Source organism: Oxyura jamaicensis, chromosome 7 (genome assembly GCF_011077185.1).
Source record: "Oxyura jamaicensis isolate SHBP4307 breed ruddy duck chromosome 7, BPBGC_Ojam_1.0, whole genome shotgun sequence".
NCBI classification, from domain to species: domain Eukaryota; kingdom Metazoa; phylum Chordata; class Aves; order Anseriformes; family Anatidae; genus Oxyura; species Oxyura jamaicensis.
In genome coordinates this window covers 34438894-34459801 of record NC_048899.1, presented here as the reverse complement: position 1 = coordinate 34459801, position 20908 = coordinate 34438894, and the positions used below count along the sequence as shown (strand labels likewise).

Below are 20908 nucleotides of genomic sequence, written 5' to 3'. Positions count from 1 at the left end.
AATAATTCTACAGGGTAAAACCAGTAGCATTTCCATTAGCTAGGCATTTTAATTTAGGATTTTCTGTAGAAGTACCCTCAAATGAGCAGCTTTTGCAGCAGAAGTGAAACTGGTGAAGATTGGTTTCCTGTCTCCTGCATCTTAAAAACACTGTAACTTTGGTTTTTCTCCCAGAAATGCCTCCAATGGAAAACTCCACATCTTCCTTTATCCTAGGAGCTCTGATCAGTTTTTCTCCTCATCTTTTGCCCCATTCTACTGCAAGGACCTTCCTCCATTCTCAATTCCAATTTTTGCTATCACGATACCCTGTTTTCCTCTCATATTTTTTAAGTGTCCACACTTCTTTCTCTCCACTCCATTCTCCATCTTCTCTGTGTCAAAACAAAGCACATGCTGTTGCCTCTCTGGAGCTACTCATGAACTGATAAGCTGGCCAATAAATGTGTACCAGCCAATGGAAGGGATTTGACCATTCAATTATTCAGCTATTTTGCAGTATACTGGAGCTCAGGCAGAAAAGAGTTTGTACTGGGTGGCTTGTGAGCTTGTCAAGAAAGTATGACACATACATGCTCTTAGTTGTCCTTCATAAGGAAATCTGTCTTTTGGTAAAGATTGTGTTATCTTTGCATTGATTTTTTTTTCTGAGGTTTTAAATAGTAATTAGCAACTAGCAGAAATAACTTGCACCTTTATTGTGAAAAATGATATGCGGGATGTTGACGTTCCTGTTGCACCTCACAGAAACAGCTAGCAGTGCTTTGCATTGGATTTGTTTGGCTGACTAGAAATATCAGAAAATTCTTCACTGAAATAATGCTTTTATGCAATGTCTGAAGGATGACATTAAGAGTTAGCATTGGCTAAGTGTTTTCTGTCTGTTTGGTATGCTCTGTGTTTCAGTCTCTACCAGACAGGAAAGGACTGTTTTTCTTTGCTTCCAGCAACCATTGAGATTGATGAATAGATGGGAACAAGCTGGCTGAAATTAATTGTGATAAAAATGAAAAGATTATGTTATAAGGGAAACAACTGAAGGACTTGGCATTAGTTAGGTAAGGAGCTCTTCACTGTGAACATTGTGTTGGAAAGAATTAGCTGAGTTCTCATTTTGGAAGTAAGTTTACGTTAGCTAGTGTTTAGTCTTAAAATTAGGCAGTAAGCATTATTATTTTATTTTATTTGGATCTGACAGAGGCTTACTTGCCTTTCAGTAATACACTTTTGTAATTTCAGTGCATTCTTCACTTTGCTCTAGACTGAAGTATTCTGAACTATTGCCATGTACCTCATGGAAGATTATTTATATAGAAGATATTAGTTTGCATTAAACAAATCATCTCACATTTAATATGTAATGCTAGTGCCTGTGTGTGCAAAATTTAAATGCTTTTTATTTCCTCTCTTGGCACAAGGCAAGTCACAAAGCATGTCATAGCTGATTTCAATGCCATGATTCTGAAGTTTTGATGATGTGGAGCAAGGGTGAGCAGTCCTTGGGTATCCCTAGTTTATGACACTTTACTAGTCCCTGCCATTATACTATCCCAGAAGCTGTGCCACACAACAGAGCCATTGTCATCCCAGTGTTTTCTTTGAAACATGGGCAGGAAGTAGCTGTTGTGGAAAGATTTTCTAAGATCTTGATGTCATCCTTCAGAGCTATAATAAAGCTAATAACTGAGGCTTTTTGTATGCATAGAAACATAAAGAAATCGTGAGAAGACTTACTTAAGGGCATTTCTGGAGTTCTGATTTCCTCTCATTGCAGCCTTTTCTGTCTTCCAAGCCTTAGCAATAGGGAATTGTGTTCTACAAGAGCTGCTGGGAAAGTTTTCGAGTGTATATTTAATATTCTTTTATTCTGTTTGCATTATTTGTTCTTGATGTGTTTCTTGATAAGTCATCTTTTGTTTTGTTTTGTTTTTTTTGGATTTGTGCTTGTTGTGACCTCTATTGTAGCCCACTTATATAACTGCATGATGCATGAAGTATTCAAAACTTGGTAGGAATTGCCCCAGTAAAGGTATGAGGTAACATAGTGACGTTTACATTGACCTAAACCACCAACACTAGGGCATCTTGTTAGCTTTTGTTAGATAAATATAATGCTAACAAGCTCTTTAACTGCAGAGGTACTTGCATTAATTCCAGCAGGTGAAGAGTCAGTCTCAAAGTTGTATGATGAAAAATGGCATTGATTAATGTTGTATTTTTCTGAACAAAACCAAACAATATTTAGTGTTGATATTTAAATGATATTTCACAAATAATTTTTTCCTGAAGTAAGTGAAATGGAGACGATATACATCTCATGTATATATTTCAGCTTCTTGAAATTTCTTTCAAATAGCTTGTCTTCCTACACTGTTGTTTTAATTGTTATCAAGCACATTATTTTTACATCAATATGACATTTGTATCTTAATTTATTTTTAATGAAAATTCACATTCCAAAATAACTGATGTGGCTACAGGAAAATGTTCAAATGGAGTGTTTCTATAATCATTTCACTTAAAATCCTGTCTCAATTTAAATTAAATATTTGTGACTTACGTCACTTTAAATCCCACCCTTGAAAAATATGCTGCATATACTGGTGCATCCTGTGAGAATTTTCTGTTATTAACTTTTGACAAGTCCTTCATACTTACGTATTCTGTATATGAGGATTGATAAGGATGATATGAATTTTTATGCTAGTATGTCCATAGTATATCATTTTTTTCTGATATTTTAATATCTCATGTAAATTATGATTAAAAATTTTTATTATTAATGCAACTTGGTGTTTTCAATAATTTCTTAAAGTCACTAACAAGATTCTTAATTTCTGTCATAATTGTCATACTTATTAATTTGAACACTCAAGACAGTGAATACCTAAAACCTGAGTTCCTGTCATCTCTATGTACATAATGAATGGTTATATCAAATTCTCAGAACAAACCCTGTTTAGCAATAGTATTTGATATATGAATAATGTTTTGTAACTTTGAGTTATAAATTGGATATAATTCACAGGTTTTCCACTTCATAATGTGTGAAAATCTTTCACCTAAAGAGAAACAAACTTTTAAATCCAAAATTCTTAAAATTCTTTTTTTTTTTTTAAGAAACACATTATTTGTTCTTTGAGCAATTTTGCCTACTATTGATCTGAAAATTACCTTGAAAAGCTTCGTTCTCCCTCTTCCCTTAGGTTTCAAACATAAGTAATTTGATAATGTTCCTCTTAATTTTAAAAATTTAAAAATTTTACAGATAAAAAGCTTTGGTGGGCAGACCAGAATTTAGCTCAGATTGGTACATGTAACAAAAGAGATGGAAGAAATCCAGCTGTCCTGCGAAACAAAACTTCAGGTGTTGTGCACATGAAAGTGTATGATAAGGCAGCACAACAAGGTATGTAAAATTTTAAGCACATTTAACCAGCTCTTAGGCTATGTAGTATCTTTTCTTGTGTTATTTTCCATCCATTTTTTGAATACAGTAACATTTATTTCATTATAATTCAGTGGTAAAATACTTTAAAATATTTAATTATTGAATAAATAATTGAATATAATTGATTTAACATATCTGCCTCATGTATTTTAATTTATTAGATGTTTTCTACAGTTTACAATGTAATGACTGTTGGAGTTCCTTAAAGTCTAAGTTTAAAATTTTTAGTCAGAAAATAAAAGTTGATGTGTAAACATTGTCTCAAATTTTTGAAAGTTTAAACAAATGAAGTATTAACAGAGAATTCATTAATATTCTAACTTACCTATTGGTTTTAAGACAGCTTAATTCATTTAAATTGACAGAAATGATGGCAGTATAAATCAAAACGTCGACAACGACAAAATGGGAAAATATTACTAATACTGCCAAAATTTAGTTGGCAAAGTGGGAATTAATATGAAAATGTGTAATCTGGGGTCATGCACACAGTTTTATGAATTTGGAGGCGATTAGAGATGAAAAAAAATGGGAGATTCTTTAGAAAGAGATTATTTCTGTTTCCAGCTGCTTTCAAAGTGCTCATGGTTGCACTGAAAGTGATGACAATGAGATCTACAAATGATTTTGTTTTGTGGAGAAGCTTCCAAAAGAACACAGGATGGAGCTAAACCATCTGATATTTGGTGGAAAATAAGTAGTCTAAGCATGGAGCTATGTCCATCAGACGATGGACAATATGTAGTCCAAAGATCTCATTAGCTAGCTTTTAGGTAGGGAGGAACATTTAATGTCTGGTTTTATTAACGTACACATGACTTGTGCTTAAGTACAGTTGGTGTCTTTGCTAGATACATGGTGTTGTGTTGGACATCTGGTGTCTTCTTTTATTTCCACTATGAAGGATATGTCTCACAAAGTGCTCTTGTTACTAACCCAGGATTCTATTTCTTGGCCTGTGTGGGTTACTGAGTGTACTCAGAAAATAGTGAACAATGGTCACATTTCACTTGATAAAAATCTGGCAATGAGGCTTATCCGTTGTTGGGTACTACAACAAGAAAAAAAATCCTAGGTTGACTAAATACATTTGTGTGATCCTAAGACCACTTAACAAGGAGGGAGTCAAGATCCTTAAAAATAACACTGATTTTGACCTAAAGTATGGGATTAATACAAATATTTTAAGTTTGTAAAATACATTACTTAGAAACAAGAGGGTTCTGTTATTTTTTTTTTTTTTTATTTTTTTTTCTATTGCAATTGAAAGTCACACCATATTTTCTCCTTGTACAATTGTTAGATTTTTCACTCAGAAATTTCTCCCTGATTGGACGCCACCTTTATACTTGGTAAATACACTAACTGATATATTAGAATTACCTTTTGATCTACAAAATTTTCTATTTTTATTATTCTTAATCTTCTATGACTGATTTTAGAAGTTGTAACACCATTTCACAGAACACAAGTGTGAAAGAAAGGCTTTTGGGGCTGCTCCACCTCTTACTCTACAAGATCATATATTACAGCTTTGTGTGTTGACAAAGCCATTAAAGCTTTACCTTTTTTTTTTCCTTTTTTTTTTTCTTTTTTTTTACCTTTTCTCTTCCACTTTTGAATGGAAGATGAATTGCTACAAAGGGCACAGGTATGAATAAAGTATTCTTAAAGGTGGTAATAACTTGCTTTTGCATATAAGAGTTGTGCGTGCATCAGCAGGCAGAACCAAATCTTAGATATGCATCATTTGGTTCTTCTAAAATCTTTTCATTGAATGATTAATATTCAGTCAGGGTGGGTAGTCATTAAAATTACAGTTAGCCATGGAAAAGTTAATCAACAGATTTGTTCCATAGGAATTTCAACTTTTTATCTCGAAGATCACACATTCATCAATAGATTGTCATGCTTAAGATGTCTATCAAAAAGTCTATGAAAATGTGAGATTAGTTTCACTATTCTTAGCCTTCACTTTCAGGGCCCAATGTTATTAATTCAGTTCCATATTGAGCACTTCCCTTGAACACTTGACATTTTACCAAATCTAGGAAATACCAAATGTGCTTTGGAAGTCTTGCTCTTAGTGTTAAATGTGGTAGAATCACAGAATTGTTGATGTCGCAGATGTCTTTTGTATTCGTATTGTTCAATCATTAGTGCACATTTATGACTTCAGATGAAGAAATATCTCAAAGTTAGGAATACAGAAATAAATGCAATAAGTACTACTTAGATTCATAACTTCTGAGGTGTATTTATTGTACTTTGTACAATGTTCATTACACATCTTATTTAAAAAATATGTATTAAAATGAAATTTTCTAATTAAGAAGTAGGATCATAGAGCTATGAGATCACATTGGAGTGTATGTAAATTAGACTAGACAAGCAGTAGTTCAAGAAGATGCAAGGTTAGTATACCCTTTGAAATAATAAAATGTGATCCATGTTTTGCTAATGGTCTAGAATAAGATATGCCTTCTGGACTAAAGTTAGTGTGACTTCAGTGTGGCCACTCATGAACTTAATATGATATTTTCAGCTTTATCATATGTTTTTACTATTAAAAAATACATTGTTAAAAAATATATATTTAAAAAATACTGCGAGGGGGGAAAAAAACGCACAACTCAGTGCACAGGTAAAATACTATGAGTGTAGCATGACAAAATAATGAATAATAGTATAGCCTGAAATATTTTGTGCATATTTCCACCACAAAGACTTTACCTGAACAAAATTTGGTTTTGTTAATATTAATAAATTAATAACAACACTCATTTTTAGTCAGGATTATACTGTTAAAATTTTGTTGCCTCTTGTGTCTTCTCCCCTATTATGTTCTAGGCAGCAATTCTTGTCAGTTAAACAATGGTGGATGTTCCCAGCTCTGTTTGCCAACATCAGAAACCACCAGGACCTGTGTGTGTACAGTGGGCTACAACCTTCAAAAAAACCGCATGTCATGCAAAGGTAGAACTGCTTTCAGTATTTATTGCTGCCTCATCTAGTTCATGATAGAGAATACGTGGAAACGGTTAAGCAACATGAATGTGTCTTTTCTACTACTTCAGTGCTTGTCATATGTAACTTAATAACATGGTCTTAACAATTTTTATTTAGCTTTTTCTAACATAGTCCTGTTAATTTCACTTCAGATACTTTTAACTTGCAGTTGTGGGTTAAAATAAAACTGTTGTCTATCTGAAGTTTTCTTCCTTTATATTGCATTTTAGATAATAACAGATATTAGGACTAAATTTTCTTCAAGAAGGTGATGAGTCAAAGCTATTTTTATACTCCCTTAAAAACTGAGAAGTATTATTCTGCACATACATATTTCTTTAGTGTTGCTCATTTCATTTGCGAGCTAGATTTCTTATTGTTTGAAAGAAATTTTGCAATTCTCTATCTGAAACTCTGTGGTTCATATTCTTGAGGTGTTCTATGAGCTAGCTTTTTACAAAAAAAGGTTTTTCTTAACACAAATGTAGACATTTAAAATGCATCACATGCATTGTTCCCTTAAACTATGCATTTATGTGTTGTCTGTAAGGGAAGTGTGCATGATTAAATGAGGTGAGAGGAATCTCATGCCTCAGAAGATTATATACACAGTCTTGAGTCCTGCTTCCTACAAGTTCTGTAACACTGTCCCTTGAATATATAAAGTGCACTGAAAATATATATGAACTGAAAATAATAATGCATATGATAAAAATATATGCACTGAAAATATTATTAAATTTCTCATAATATTTTCTCCTTAGCTTTATTTTTCATCAAAGCTAATTACTTAATCATAAGATGGTGCTTGAAATGTATAATAATTCCCTTCTATTGTAAAACTGTATTTATCGTTTAATTATAAATCTGCCACAATAATTCATGAATGTGTTTTCAAAGAGCTGGATTTATCATTCTAGAAAGTTATGGAGCAGTATTGGAAAACTATGTCTAGTGAGTGTCAGTTCCTCAAGTCTTGTTGATTGGGAAAGTCTCCATTTTGTTCTCATTACCTATCTGATTTTCCCCTTAGGTATTGAATCATTTCTTATGTATTCTGTTCATGAAGGGATTAGAGGAATACCTCTTGATCCAAATGATAAAATGGATGCTTTAATGCCTGTATCTGGAACTTCATTTGCTGTGGGCATAGACTTCCATGCGGGTAAATATTTTGTATTGTTTATCATACAAGTGGAACACATCTTATACCACTCCTATAAATCAGGAAAACAAACAAACAAACAAACAAAACTTTTAAATAATTGCAACTATGTATGGAGGAAGTGGAAGTTGACTGTATATTACAGCGAAGTAATAAAATCCTTAATAGTTATTGCTGAGCCCCTTTCAGTTCTGCAGTAGTTAAACTCAGAAAGGGCTTGAAACTTGGAAGATTTTGCTTCTCTCAGAAGCAGAGTCTTCCAAGTTCTTCATTCAGTTTTGTTGTACTTAGTGTGATCTGGGAACCCAGAGCTACTGTCACACGTTTTCCCCAGATTTCTTTCTATAGTTTGTCCCTGCTCTTACTCATGCTATCATTGTGCCTCTAGTCATTTATATCTGACAGGTATGTAAAGGTGCAAAGGAGAATAAATTGTACTCTACTAGTTGAAATAATTGGTTTGAATGTTTACAGACTAAGCTCACAAGGCCTAGAAAAAGAGTAATTATAAATGAGTACTTTTTATGTTGAATCTTGAGCTACCAAATTTTTATTGGTAAAATGCATTACATGAAATTCATTTTAATTGTTTGCTGATAAGCTGCCTGAGGACTGTACTGGGGTATGAGGCTGTGGATACTAATGCTCAACACTCAGCAAAATACTTGTAGAAGCTGCAGAAAATTGCAGTTGTTTCCTGTTTTGTGGCCATGGTCATGTCCAGGTACTAATTCTCTTTTCAGATTCCAGCAATAGAATAGATAAATAGATGCTGAAGGCTTCAAATTGAGTATAGGCTTTCCTTCCATCTGTCTGAAGCCAGAAATGACTTCAGGAAGCAGATGCTGAAGGGAATTTCCATCTCAATTTCTATTAATTTCCAGAGTAATTTGGAAAATAAAACAGGTTTGTACAATTATGATATTAAGTGACACCCAACAGACATCATTGATGCACAGTTCTGTGCGATGTCATCCACTTTTATAAGTGAACAGAGTTGACAACAAAATAAAGGCCAGTTGCTTAATTTGAATTTCTATTGCCTTGTTTCCCATGACATGGGTTTTCAGTGGTAGAGTCCTAGTGAGAATGTTATGTTTTATTGAGATACACAGGACTTTGATTATTAGCATAAGAGAACCCCTGAAAATTGCTGTCTCCATAAAATGAGAAGGGCTTATCACTTGGATCATTTGGATCTATCTCCAAATGTAAACTGGAACTCAGCAAATGTTGGAATATTATTTGTATTTGAAACTCACAGGGATCCTTATTAGTTTAGTGCAAATTAATTTAGTATTTTCTGAGTCCATTTTCTATGTTTTTATTATATCACTATCATATTTCTCTCTATTTTTTTTCTAGTTAATTTTTTTGCTACTGCCAAAATTTAATCTGAATGATTACTGAAGGAAATGACCGTATAGGCAGTTTGGCACTGTAGTTCTTCAGAGCACTGAATATTCTGGAACTAAAGATGATAGTGTTGATAACCATTCCTTTGTTTACTCTGACATATTACTGAAGTTTTACACTTACTGATGTAGGTACCTGGACTGAAGTAACTAAATTTATCCAAGAATCCTTATCATGTTTTTTCTAGGTAATGATACAATCTATTGGACAGACATGGGTTTCAACAAAATCAGCAGATCTAAACGAGACCAAACATGGAAAGAAGACATTGTTACAAATGGCTTGGGAAGAGTTGAAGGCATTGCAGTGGACTGGATAGCAGGTAGGTGTTTACCTGCTTGACGTATTGTCATGATTTCTGACAGTATGCTCTTGTATGTCAGCTCAAGACTAAACAACTTGATATGCTTTCAATAGTTCAGGTTTTTTTTTTTTTTTTTTTTTTTTTCATATTACAACCATTTTTTGGGTGTTGGGTTGTGGTTTTTTTGGGGGGGAGGAGGGGGGGCAGAGGGGAGAAAGGGTCAATTTTATTACAGACAGGAAAATCTTTAAATATCTTGGACACTATTTCATATATCAACAGTTTCAACTGTGACAACCACAAATACAAGTTTATACTTTAAAACAGAAGGCTGACTAGGACTAGAAATTAAAAATATTAGATGCATGTAATTTAAAATATAGCAGTTAGTTTCTGGTCCTAACTTACATATTTAAGATTCACTTCTCAAGAATTCACTTTTCAAGTAGTGTTTTCTTTTTCCAGTAACTTCATGGGATTTTTCCTAGGTAACATATATTGGACAGACCATGGCTTCAACTTAATTGAAGTTTCCAGACTCAACGGTTCATTCCGATATGTAATTATATCCCAGGGTTTGGACCAGCCAAGATCTATTGCAGTACATCCAGAAAAAGGGTAACATGACTGTGGCTATTTGTATTTCTTTTCAAGTCTTTTTGTTAGCACTGAAGCTTTTAGAAATCAAAACCTGAAAGGATTGTATTGGAAAGTATTGTTCTGTAACTAAACACAGGTGGAAGAAAATGTTCTTAACATATGCTGAGATTTTTCATGGGTCTCTGTCTAAATGAAGTACTGTATCTTCTCTGAACAAGTTTTTATCTTCTAAGATAATCATTTTAACTGAAGTGTAGACATTGATTGGAAACTTGCTTAAATCTGTTGAGTACTTATTAAGTTTCCAAAGAAGTCACACTAGGTAATGAAGATCTCAGTGTGAAGATGAAATAATAGAATGGTGTAATCCTTGACGGTTATAAATTACAGTGTCATGTAACATCGTCATACAACAACGAAGGAAATTGCCCAGGGTAGCTGAAAGCTATGGTAAATGAAGCACATGGGTAAGAGAGTAAGTGTTGTCAAAAATTACGTCTGTTTTCATATAACTGTTTGATAAGAGTAGGGACTACAGTGAAGCACTAAGACAAATACAGAACTTTCTGTCCCGTTCAAGCTCCAAAACTATTGTTAATAGAGCTACAAGTAATGCAGAAGCAGTAAATTCTGCAAAGAATTCCCATCTATTTTTCATTGGAACATGAAATGTGCTTGCTGAGTTGATTTATAACTCAGTGGATATAAATGCTACAGTTATCCTGCAAAACACAGGCCACATTGTATGTATCCTCTCAAACCTAGAGATGAAGATGTGTCACTCATTTTCCTCGGATTCAATCAAGTGAGTATCACAGTATGTGCAGGAAAGCAGTCTCTGTACTCAGACGAGTTTGCAGCCCTAGTAATGAAGAATTCTGACTTCTCAATGAGGCCAGATTGATACCATGGATGCAAAATGCTGCCTGGATCTTTGCCACAATTTCCTTTATGAGAATTTAGATGTAGTGATCTGTGTATTCTGCAGACTAGGGAATTCAAACTAAATGTATTTAAGAGTGAAGGTGAAAGCAATAGTGAGTTTTATTTTCTGCATAATATAATAGCTTTTGCCACAAATGATTACAGCTGTGTTCATACAACACCACTGGATGCTTGGCTGTATCTGCTAACAGTTTCAGATTTATGCTGTTCTTCAGGATCTGGCTAAAATATTTTTGCGCTTAATGTACCAGAACATTTGTGGTCTTCTGTTAGAGGGGGAAAAAAAAAAAAAAAAAAAAAGAAAAAAAAAAAAGTATTTTCAGAAAAGTACACAGAAACCTTCAAAACACAGATGAGGCCTATGAGGGCTAAATAAAGCAGTTGCAGTTTCTGTGGAGAGTCCTTAGATATTAAAATAGAATCAGAATCATAAAATGGCTTGGGCTGAAAGGGACCTTAAAGACCATCAAGTTCCAACTGTCCAGCCATAGGCAGGGATACCTCCCACCAGACCAGGTTGCCCAAAGTCTCATCCAACTGGCTTTGAACATGTCCTGGCATGGGAGAACCGCAACTTCTCTGGCCAACCTGTTTCAGTGCCTCACCACCCTTGTAGTAAAGAATTTCTTCCTTATATCTAACCTAAACTAAAAGGTTTAAAGCCATTACCCTTTGTCCTGCCACTGTGCTCGCTGACAGAGTCCTTCTTCAGCTTTCCTGTAGGCCCCATTTAGGTACTGGAATGCTCTTCTATGGTCTCCCTGGAGCCTTCCTCAGGCTGAACAACCTCAACTATCTCAGCCTCTCTTCATAGGAGAGGTGCTCCAGTCTTATGATCATAGAATTATTAAGGTTGGAAAAGACCTCCAAGATCATCCTTGTGGCCTCCTCCTCCCACAGGTCCATGTCCTTCTTATGTTGAGTACCCCAGAACTGAATGCAGTACTCCAGGTGGAGTCTCACAAGAGCAAAGTAGAAGGGAAGAATCACTTCTCTGGACTTGCTGGCCATGTTTTTTTTTGATGCAGCCCAGAAAGTCTGGGCTGCAAGTGCACACTTGAGATTTTCATCACCCAGCATGCCCAAGTCTTTCTCCAAAGGGCTTTTATAAATAAAACTATAAAAAATTATAAATAAATTAATAAATACATTTATAAATAAAATAAAAGACAAGTTTTATAAATAAAACCCATTATTTTCATCTAGACATGGTCAAAAATCTAATCAACTCTTCTACAGTACCTGGAGGGGTAAGATGGATTGTGGTTAATAGCCAGCATTTAACAATAGCTAAGAAGAAGGCTAAATGCAAAAACCTTGACAGAATAATATTCAATACTTCAATACTGCTATTGATAGATATTTTTTTAATGGATTTTTTTTTAATTCAATGAAAATATTTTTAAATGATGGTTTCTGACTGCAGTTCCCAATTTTGTTCTACACAGATGATAAGTTTGCACATAGGTAGATGAAACAATAGCCAACAATATTAAGGATATGTTGTTTGCTAGGAGGAAAGAAACAGTTCCTGATTTTAAGTTAATGGATCTTTAGAGCTGCCACCGAACTAACCTCACATCTTAAAACAGAGCAGTCTAATGCCACCAAAAAGTAGATATTAATTAACATGATTAAAATATAACTTGGAGGAGTTTGAATTACGACACTTAAAACCAGCCAACAACAACAAGCAGAGAAAGGCTAAATAATGTAGAAATAAATTCAATTGTGAAACATTATTTAGATGTTTTGGTCTCGCTCCATTTTATAGTTAGGTTTTGGATGTGTTTAAAATGTTTAAGAGAACATATGACAATGAGAGGACTACAGATTAGTAGATACTTTACATGTCTGCTAGAAAGGTACACCTTTTGTGAATGCAGGTAAGCTTGGACTCCCTTTTTAATATTGTGCCACAACATCTCTTCAGATGTCTCCAATCAAAGTTACTTCATGCAAGTAGGACAGCAATGTTTTGAAGGTGGAGGAAAGGTATATCTTTATGTGGGGAGATAAATGCCTTCTTAGCCTCTGCATTATTGTCATATCTCTTTCCCTTTGCCAGGCAAAACTGAAAGGTGTTCTTCCCTCCCCACTCTCTCGTTGCCCTGACTTCTCATTTTTTCATTTCTCTTGGAGCTTGAGTTGACAGCTATAAGAACAGAGAGGAAAATAGCAGTTATTTGATCTCATTGAATCTGTCCATTATACCAAGATATGAAGCAGCCAGCATTCAGCTGGTTGGTAATGTTATTTATATTACTAGGGAAAAAGTTAAGAATATGTAGCTCTACAACAGAATGTCTTTGTCCCTCATCAGATATACTTATTCATTTAAAACATATTTGGCTGATTTTTTTTCTTCTGCACAGTTAAATAGCAGCTTTCTGATGAAGCTCAAAATTGTGATTGAAATATGGAGTTGGGGGGGGGGGGCAGGGGGTATGAAATATTTCTCAGACTTTGAAACTACCTCCTTTGAAGACATTTGAGGAACTTGATTTGTGTTTGGAGGGATGGAGTTTTAAACTGACTTAATTTTCTTCACAGATACATTTTGAAAGTTAATCCAGGACTGCATCAAATTTCTGCCACTTGCATCTCCATGTTAGCTATGTAACTTATATATGGGGTAGTTCCTAAAAAAGTTTGGTCATTATTATTCAAGCAGCGCTTGAATAATGCATTGGTGTATATACACCAAATATATATGTGGCATACTGCTCTCTGCAAAGGTCCAGGAAACAAGTATTTTAGATGTCCCTTCCCAGACTTCTGGGAAGATCAAGTTTTTATTTCTGTGCTAGTTAATAGCTTATTAAAGTTTATATAGCAATATATTTATTACCATTAATACTGCAATATTAAATATATTGTGTTACCTCTTTGGCAGCTGCTTGGGAGTCTTCTAGATTCCTTTAACCTGATAGTTATACATACATCACCTATATAATCACAATGTTTTTAGTAGGTATTATATGTGTGCGCTTGTGTTGCAGTAATTTCTAATTTTCTTTGATTTTCCCAAGCAGTAAAGCTATATCCTTTAAGGCAAAGAACTGCATGTTGACTGATTAATTACAGTTTTAAGAATGACTTCATATATAAAATCTGCAAAGAATCTGTCTAAAAAAATATTTTATCAAACATGTATTAAAATACATTCATCCTCTAAAGGTTATACACAGATATGTAAGACTTATTATGCTTTTTTAAATACCTGTTAATAGTATATTCATTTTGTTTGCTATTGAAGTACAGTATTACACATTTTCATCTCTTTATTTTGATGCTAAATTTTAATTGGTAATTTCTACAATGTTTTAGGTATTTATTTTGGACAGAGTGGGGACAGACTCCTTGCATAGGGAAGGCACACTTAGATGGGTCTGAGAAGGTTGTGCTTGTGAGCCTGGGGATTGTGTGGCCTAATGGGATTTCCATTGACTATGAGGTTAGTTTCTTTGTCTTCCACTATACATTAAAATGTACAATATTTGTTATGTGTCATTAAAGTCAATTGGTCTATTGCTTTGGTATAATATTAATAACTCTTAATGAAATTCTTGGATAAGACTGTTGATGTTTCCTTTAAAATTAATCTTTAGGAAAATAAATTATATTGGTGTGATGCTCGTACCGACAAGATAGAAAGGATTGACCTTGAAAGTGGAGGGAATCGGGAGATTGTGCTGTCAGGGAGCAATGTGGATATGTTTTCTGTCGCAGTGTTTGGAGCTTACATCTACTGGTCTGACAGGTAATTTATTTTTCATAAGTATTTGAGTCTCAAAATGTTATTTCAGTGCCAGGTGCTTCACCTTTGTAGGATTAGCCATTCCTTAGCAAGGTCAGAGAATGGATTGCAGAAAGTTACACAGTGTCCAAAGAAAGGGCATTTCTGATACCGAAAGCTAAGCATATCAGTGTCATAGATGAGACCAGGTTTCTTCACTTTCTGTTAGGCAAACTCTCCACTGCCCTTCAGTCATTTGTTTGGTGTGAATTAGTTGAGGATTGTTGATCAGACATCTTCAACTTTTTTGGCAGAGCACATGCAAATGGCTCTATTAGAAGAGGCCACAAGAATGAGGCCACGGATGCTGTGACCATGAGGACTGGCCTTGGAATAAACCTGAAGGAAGTGAAAATCTTTAATAGAGCACGAGAGAAAGGTTGGCTGTTCTTAAGGATGCTATTACATGTTTCAATATTGCCTGGTACTTTTTTATGTATATTAAAGTATACAAAAAGTTAAATAATCAATGATTTATGGCAATAAATTTTGCAGTATCTCCACATTTAAAGTATTTTTTTTTTTTTTTAGCTAAAATCAATTTACTAAAGAAAATATATAGTACAATTTCTACTAAAATCCTTCTGGGTGTTTTCTTGAGAAAGTCTAAAACCAGAACAAACTGTATCATTCCTTTTTGTTTTCTTTAGGAATGAGATAGACCTTTAAACTGTGCTTTAAAGAGCAGTAATCTCAGGCTGTCTCAAATTTCTGTTGAAAAGCAGAATTTTCTTTCACAACTAGAAAATCCCAGCCTGTGTCTCTCAAACATTTATTTCCTGAAATTACTTGGTTTTCAGTCCAGCATTTTTGTGTGGGAAGAGACCTTGTAAATAATTGGATTTCATTGGAATTTGATTTTTGAAAATTGAAGAGACAACAGTTATCATATACTCTCTGTGATTTATGATATAAAGATACAAATGGATGAATTTTATTCTCCACTAAGAGTAATCTTTCTTTTAGTTTTCTTTTCTTTCCTAAAATTCTAATTCAGTAGAAGTCTTGAAAAACAAGAACTATTTCATAAGAAATAGAGATATGATTGTATCAACTTTGTAAGCAGTATCTTTTTTTCATGTATTTGTTTCAGTTAGCAAAAGTGTTAAAAAGTCTACCAACAAATGATAATGAAAGTCTACCAACAAACGATAAAGAAACAAACTGCTACCAGGAAATCCAGACTAAATTATATATATATATATATAATATATATATATATATAAATTATATATATATATATCCAGACTAAATTATATATATATATATATTCAATATATATATATATTCAAAAACATGGAGAAAGAAAATATTACCATAAAAAGATAAACTATTTAATACAAATATTTCTAGTGTTGGTAGCACTCAAAGTTGCTTTAATTACAGCATCACGTATCTGAAGATCTTGTATTTTATATAGGTCTTTCTTAAAAAAATGTATTAAATATGAAATGTAAAATAAATCTGCATTTTGAAAGAAAACATTTAACAATCAATAAGATAAACAGTCTTTTCATTTTTTTTTCTTAAAGAAATTTTAAATAATTTTAAGAACAATGAGCATGTGTATTAATTTTCTTAAAGATTTTTGCATGCAATTTCAACGTATTGTAGACATAATATTTTATGGATAAAAAATATCCACAAAGAAAAAAATATCATTTCTTTTAACTAGGCTAGAAATAGTTAATGTCTGCTTGCTTGGAAGGGCTTTGTATTTTAGGATTAGGAAAATATAATTGGATAAAATGCTTCATTTTATTTAATGATTTTATTGGTAGCTTGAAATACTCAATTGCATTGGAAATAGGAGAAATGGTTGCTGAGGCTAAAAATCTTTTAATGTTAGTTTGAAAAACATAACTGAATGATTTTTTAATACATTTTTCAAATTTTACTAGGGTACAAATGGTTAATGTCTTTTGGAGGGGCTGTCAGTGAGCCAGAAGGACAAAAGGGAAAAAAACAGGTGAAAAATATTTTTTGGATTTTTTTTTATATATCACTCTATTATACATATATATATATATATAAGTTTACTGAACTAGAAGTAGTCAATGCTCCTTAAAGAATAATAATAATAATAATTAGCTAGTTTCCTGACATTCTAATAAAAATAAAAGGAAAAAAAAAAAAGGCAAACAAAAAAGAAAGAGAAATCAACAACCAAAACTACACAAAGAACCCAAGCTGACTGACAAATGATTAATGCTTTTTTTTTTTTTTTTCCAAACACCTGTTTTACCCTTTCTGATGAGCCAGCCCTGCAGTGCTATTCGCAAGTGGATTCCTATCCTTCAGTGCTATTCTACATGTGCAAGGATATGCCTTAATTAAACTGTTTTTAGAACTGGCTCTTTTTAAAGATACTTACAGCTGGTGAACTGTGGAAGCATTGAAATTTTCAAAGAGAGATTTTAGAAACTTGAGGATCTCTTTCATGTATTTGACTTTCTCTCAAACTCATCCTTCCAACCAGATATTAACATTTCTAGCCTAATAAAAATTCAAAAACTTCTTAAAAGAAACCACAAGTGCAAACATATACAGATAAGTCTCCCAGTATTTTTGCTTGACTAGAGAGGAATATTTCTCATGGAATTGTGCCTAGGAACTCAAAATTCAACATTTCTAATTCAAAGAGAAAGTTTAACTCTCATCACCCATTACTTTTGCTTTAATGTATCTTTAGATTGAAATGTAGCAGTTAGAAAATGCAGTCAACGGTACTTTCAGACACTACTTATTCCTCAACAATTATAGTGTTTTTCTACCAGAAACCAATTTATTGAGACTGCTTTTTTTTTTTTTTTCTTTTTTTTCTTTTTCTTTTTTTTCTTTTTCACTATCTGGAAAAAAATCAGAAATGGGAACACTGAAAGAGCTGAGTTGTTATATGGAAAGTGCTGTCAGAAACAGAAACTAAATTATCTAAACTAACTATAATTGTATTTCATACATAGTCCAAAAAAAAGACAAAGGAAAATAGGTCCTAATTATTGACAATTACTGTAATTTTAAATATGGCTTGTAACAAGTGTAGTTTATGTCATTGAATTTACTAATTTGACAATGATTATTTAATGGCATGCATTTATCAGGGAGTAAGTTTTTAAAGTCAAGTTTTAAAAGAAATTTGAAGAAAATGTTAGGAAATGTTGTTATTAAAAACAGGGAACTGGATTGACACAGTTTTATACATATTAATATATATGTTTTCATTCTGATAGAAATTGACTAAGAACAGAGCAGGATTCTGATGGTATCTAAATTTACTCTTTGCCAGTAACAGGTGTTTTTTTTAAAAAAAATAATAAAATATTTCAAAGCACTTGAAACAGCTCATAAGTCTCTATCTAAGTCTTCATCTGAATGTGGAAGAAAAATCCATTCAATCATTTTCTATTTATAAAGTATATCCACTTGTGAATTGGAAAGAATGTTAATTATGTTTGCTAATAGATTGTTTACTTTAAAATTTACTTTGTCTATTTGTCATTGAAGTTATATTCTTTGCTATTTTGGCCTTTGATTTACTTGTACTGTAGATAAAGTTTAAGAGAAGAATCCTTGGAATGTGTAAAATTGCATACTGATTTAAGTTACTTCCTTGTAATTGTACAAAAGATAGATTTATTTTTTCTTTTTTTCTTACAGGTACTAATGTTTGTGCCAAGAATAATGGTGGGTGTCATCAACTCTGCCTTTATCGGGGAAATGGACAAAGATCTTGTGCTTGTGCACATGGCTATCTTGCAGAAGATGGAATTACTTGCCTAAGACATAAAGGTTACCTGTTATACTCAGGAAGGACAATATTAAAAAGTATACATCTTTCTGATGAAACCAACTTAAATTCACCAGTAAGGCCATATGAAAATCCAGAGTACTTCAAAAATGTGATAGCTCTTGCTTTTGACTACAGTCTGAGAGGAAGAGGTTCTAATCGGATATTCTTCAGTGATGCACACTTTGGAAATATACAAGTTATTACAGACAACTGGGCTGGCAGGAAAGTGCTAATAGAAAGTGAGTAAAAATTTCACAAAATACGTATTTTCTTTGAGTAATATTTATTAAGTCAAAAGTTGATAACAAATTGACATCATAGGGTTAAAAATGTCAGTAAAGTTTTACTATACATAAGCATATAACACAACTATTACATTTTTTTCCCTGTAAGATATATTAAAACACTATCTTTTTGTATTACAACTTCAAAATAATTTATAGCAATCTTACGACATGTGAAGCTTATTATTAGGAAAAAAAAAAGAAAAAAAAAAAAGGTCATGATGATATTCATTTGTATTATGGTAATTTTTTGGAGCTTTACTAACAAACCTCATTATACTTTGCCTGGACATGAAAGAAGTCCTGTTACTCCGTGAAATTATCAGTGGTGTATTTTTGTAGTTAGTGGGAGTGGAATACTGTAAGGTACCTCTGCTGACATAACTGTTCCTCAGTATAAAAATATTGGGACCATGGTCATTGTGTCCAGTTGACTCACCATTCTTGTATTCAGCTCAAGAAAAGCGAGTTGTGCTCAGTGATAGTCTGAGGCAAACTCTAACCTATGAAATTGTCCTTTTCAAGGAGTGGCTTACTCAGTAAATTTGCATATTCACTGTGCATTCATTCACATTAGCAAGGGGAGTTCTCTTGATGTTTTTTAGCTTCTGAATACTTGAGGCCTGTCACTTGAGGCCTCAAGGAATCAACATCAATATCTTATTGCCCTTTGCTACTGCACGTTAACAAAAAATATTTATGGAAAAGAATGAAGCTAAACAGCTGCAAAGTGATAAACTAATATTCTAGCATAACTTTTAGGCAAACTTTTTTGTGGTTTGTCATGGTAAAATTCAAATTCAAGGAAAATCTGAATACGGATGTATGAGAAGTGTAGCCTAATGTTAAACATCTGAAAATCTGTCCAACAAAAATCTAAATTCTAGAATCTTATGCTGCCTCATATTTCTTTTCTAATGTAATTATTTTAAAATATGCAGTAAATCTCATTCATCCGTAATCAGTTGTCAGAAGCATGTATTTACTATGGTTCTTCTCTTCCTTGTTATTTTTCAAGTACTGATTTTATTATTTTTTTCCAGAGGCTATAGTTCATTTTGGTAGCCATTTTCCATATTGTCTGAAGTTTTTGTTGTAGATAATTCTCATGTTGTAGATAATTCTCCTCTGCATTTCTACTGTCATGTTATATTGCCTGTGGCATTGCTACATTTAGCTATTTGTTTGGGTCCAACAATAACAAGACAAAAGAAAATGACTGGAAAAATGGAAGTACATTTGATGTAGAACATATTGCCCTTTGCTACTGCATGTTAACAAAAATATTTTTGGAAAAGAAAGAAGCTAAACAGCTGCAAAGTGATGAAATAATATTCTACAATTTACACTGGATAATTGTATCATTGTGCACCTCTGCACTGTGGTTCTAGGAAACTATTCCCAGTCATGAAAACTGTTCACATTAAAGAGCGGAAAAGCATCTTTTGAATATGGTACAAAAGCCTTTTTTTTTTTTTTTTTTTTTTTTTTTTAAATTTTGAGTTTTAATGTGTGCATACTACAGAGGGATTAATGATACCCATATTGAGATACAGTAAAAGGAAATTAAGCAATGTTGTTAGGATGTTCTCATTACTCTCTGGAAAGCATTAAACCTAGAGATTCAGAGCTGAGATTAGCTCTACAAGAGAGACAGCCAGCTCATGTGTGCAGGGATGATACAATGTTATTTTAACTCTGGCATTGTAGGATAGGGTGAAAAGCATTACATGAAAAGCCGCTGGAGAATTTTACATTTAAAACAGAAGAAAGAAATATTGGTGAAGCAGCAATGCAGATACAAATTGGATTTTTAAAAGAACAATAAACTATTCCTAATTACTTTATAATAGTTTGTTGTACAAGATCTGAAGACATTCCCCAGAGCACAGATGAGAATTATACTTTTAAGAAATTGTTAGGAAGTGTTTCTACTTGTAATCTTAATATGCCTGATTTCATTTTTCATTAGCAGAGTCAGCACTCTGAATAATTGAATGTCAGATGGAATTTTGTATCCTTCAGAAATGTATATGCTAAGGATATAGTTCTGAACAAGGGTGTTTTTCTAGAAATGCTTTGGTTGTTTTTTAATTGTAAATGAGAAGGGATATCGCATAACAATATAAAGTAATATATGTTACT

The 20908-nt window shown here is 33.0% G+C and overlaps 1 protein-coding gene across 1 annotated transcript in view; it reads left to right on the top strand.

Annotated features, from left to right (window-relative positions):
- LRP1B (LDL receptor related protein 1B) overlaps positions 1-20908 on the top strand; it is a 674736-nt gene that overhangs the window by 500099 nt on the left and 153729 nt on the right. Inside the window, exons 33-41 of the mRNA XM_035332355.1 lie at positions 3269-3409; positions 6302-6427; positions 7494-7625; positions 9229-9363; positions 9834-9963; positions 14221-14347; positions 14502-14653; positions 14944-15068; positions 18347-18718. Of these exons, the coding sequence (XP_035188246.1) occupies positions 3269-3409; positions 6302-6427; positions 7494-7625; positions 9229-9363; positions 9834-9963; positions 14221-14347; positions 14502-14653; positions 14944-15068; positions 18347-18718 (1440 nt within the window). The remainder of the gene's footprint in view (positions 1-3268; positions 3410-6301; positions 6428-7493; positions 7626-9228; positions 9364-9833; positions 9964-14220; positions 14348-14501; positions 14654-14943; positions 15069-18346; positions 18719-20908) is intronic.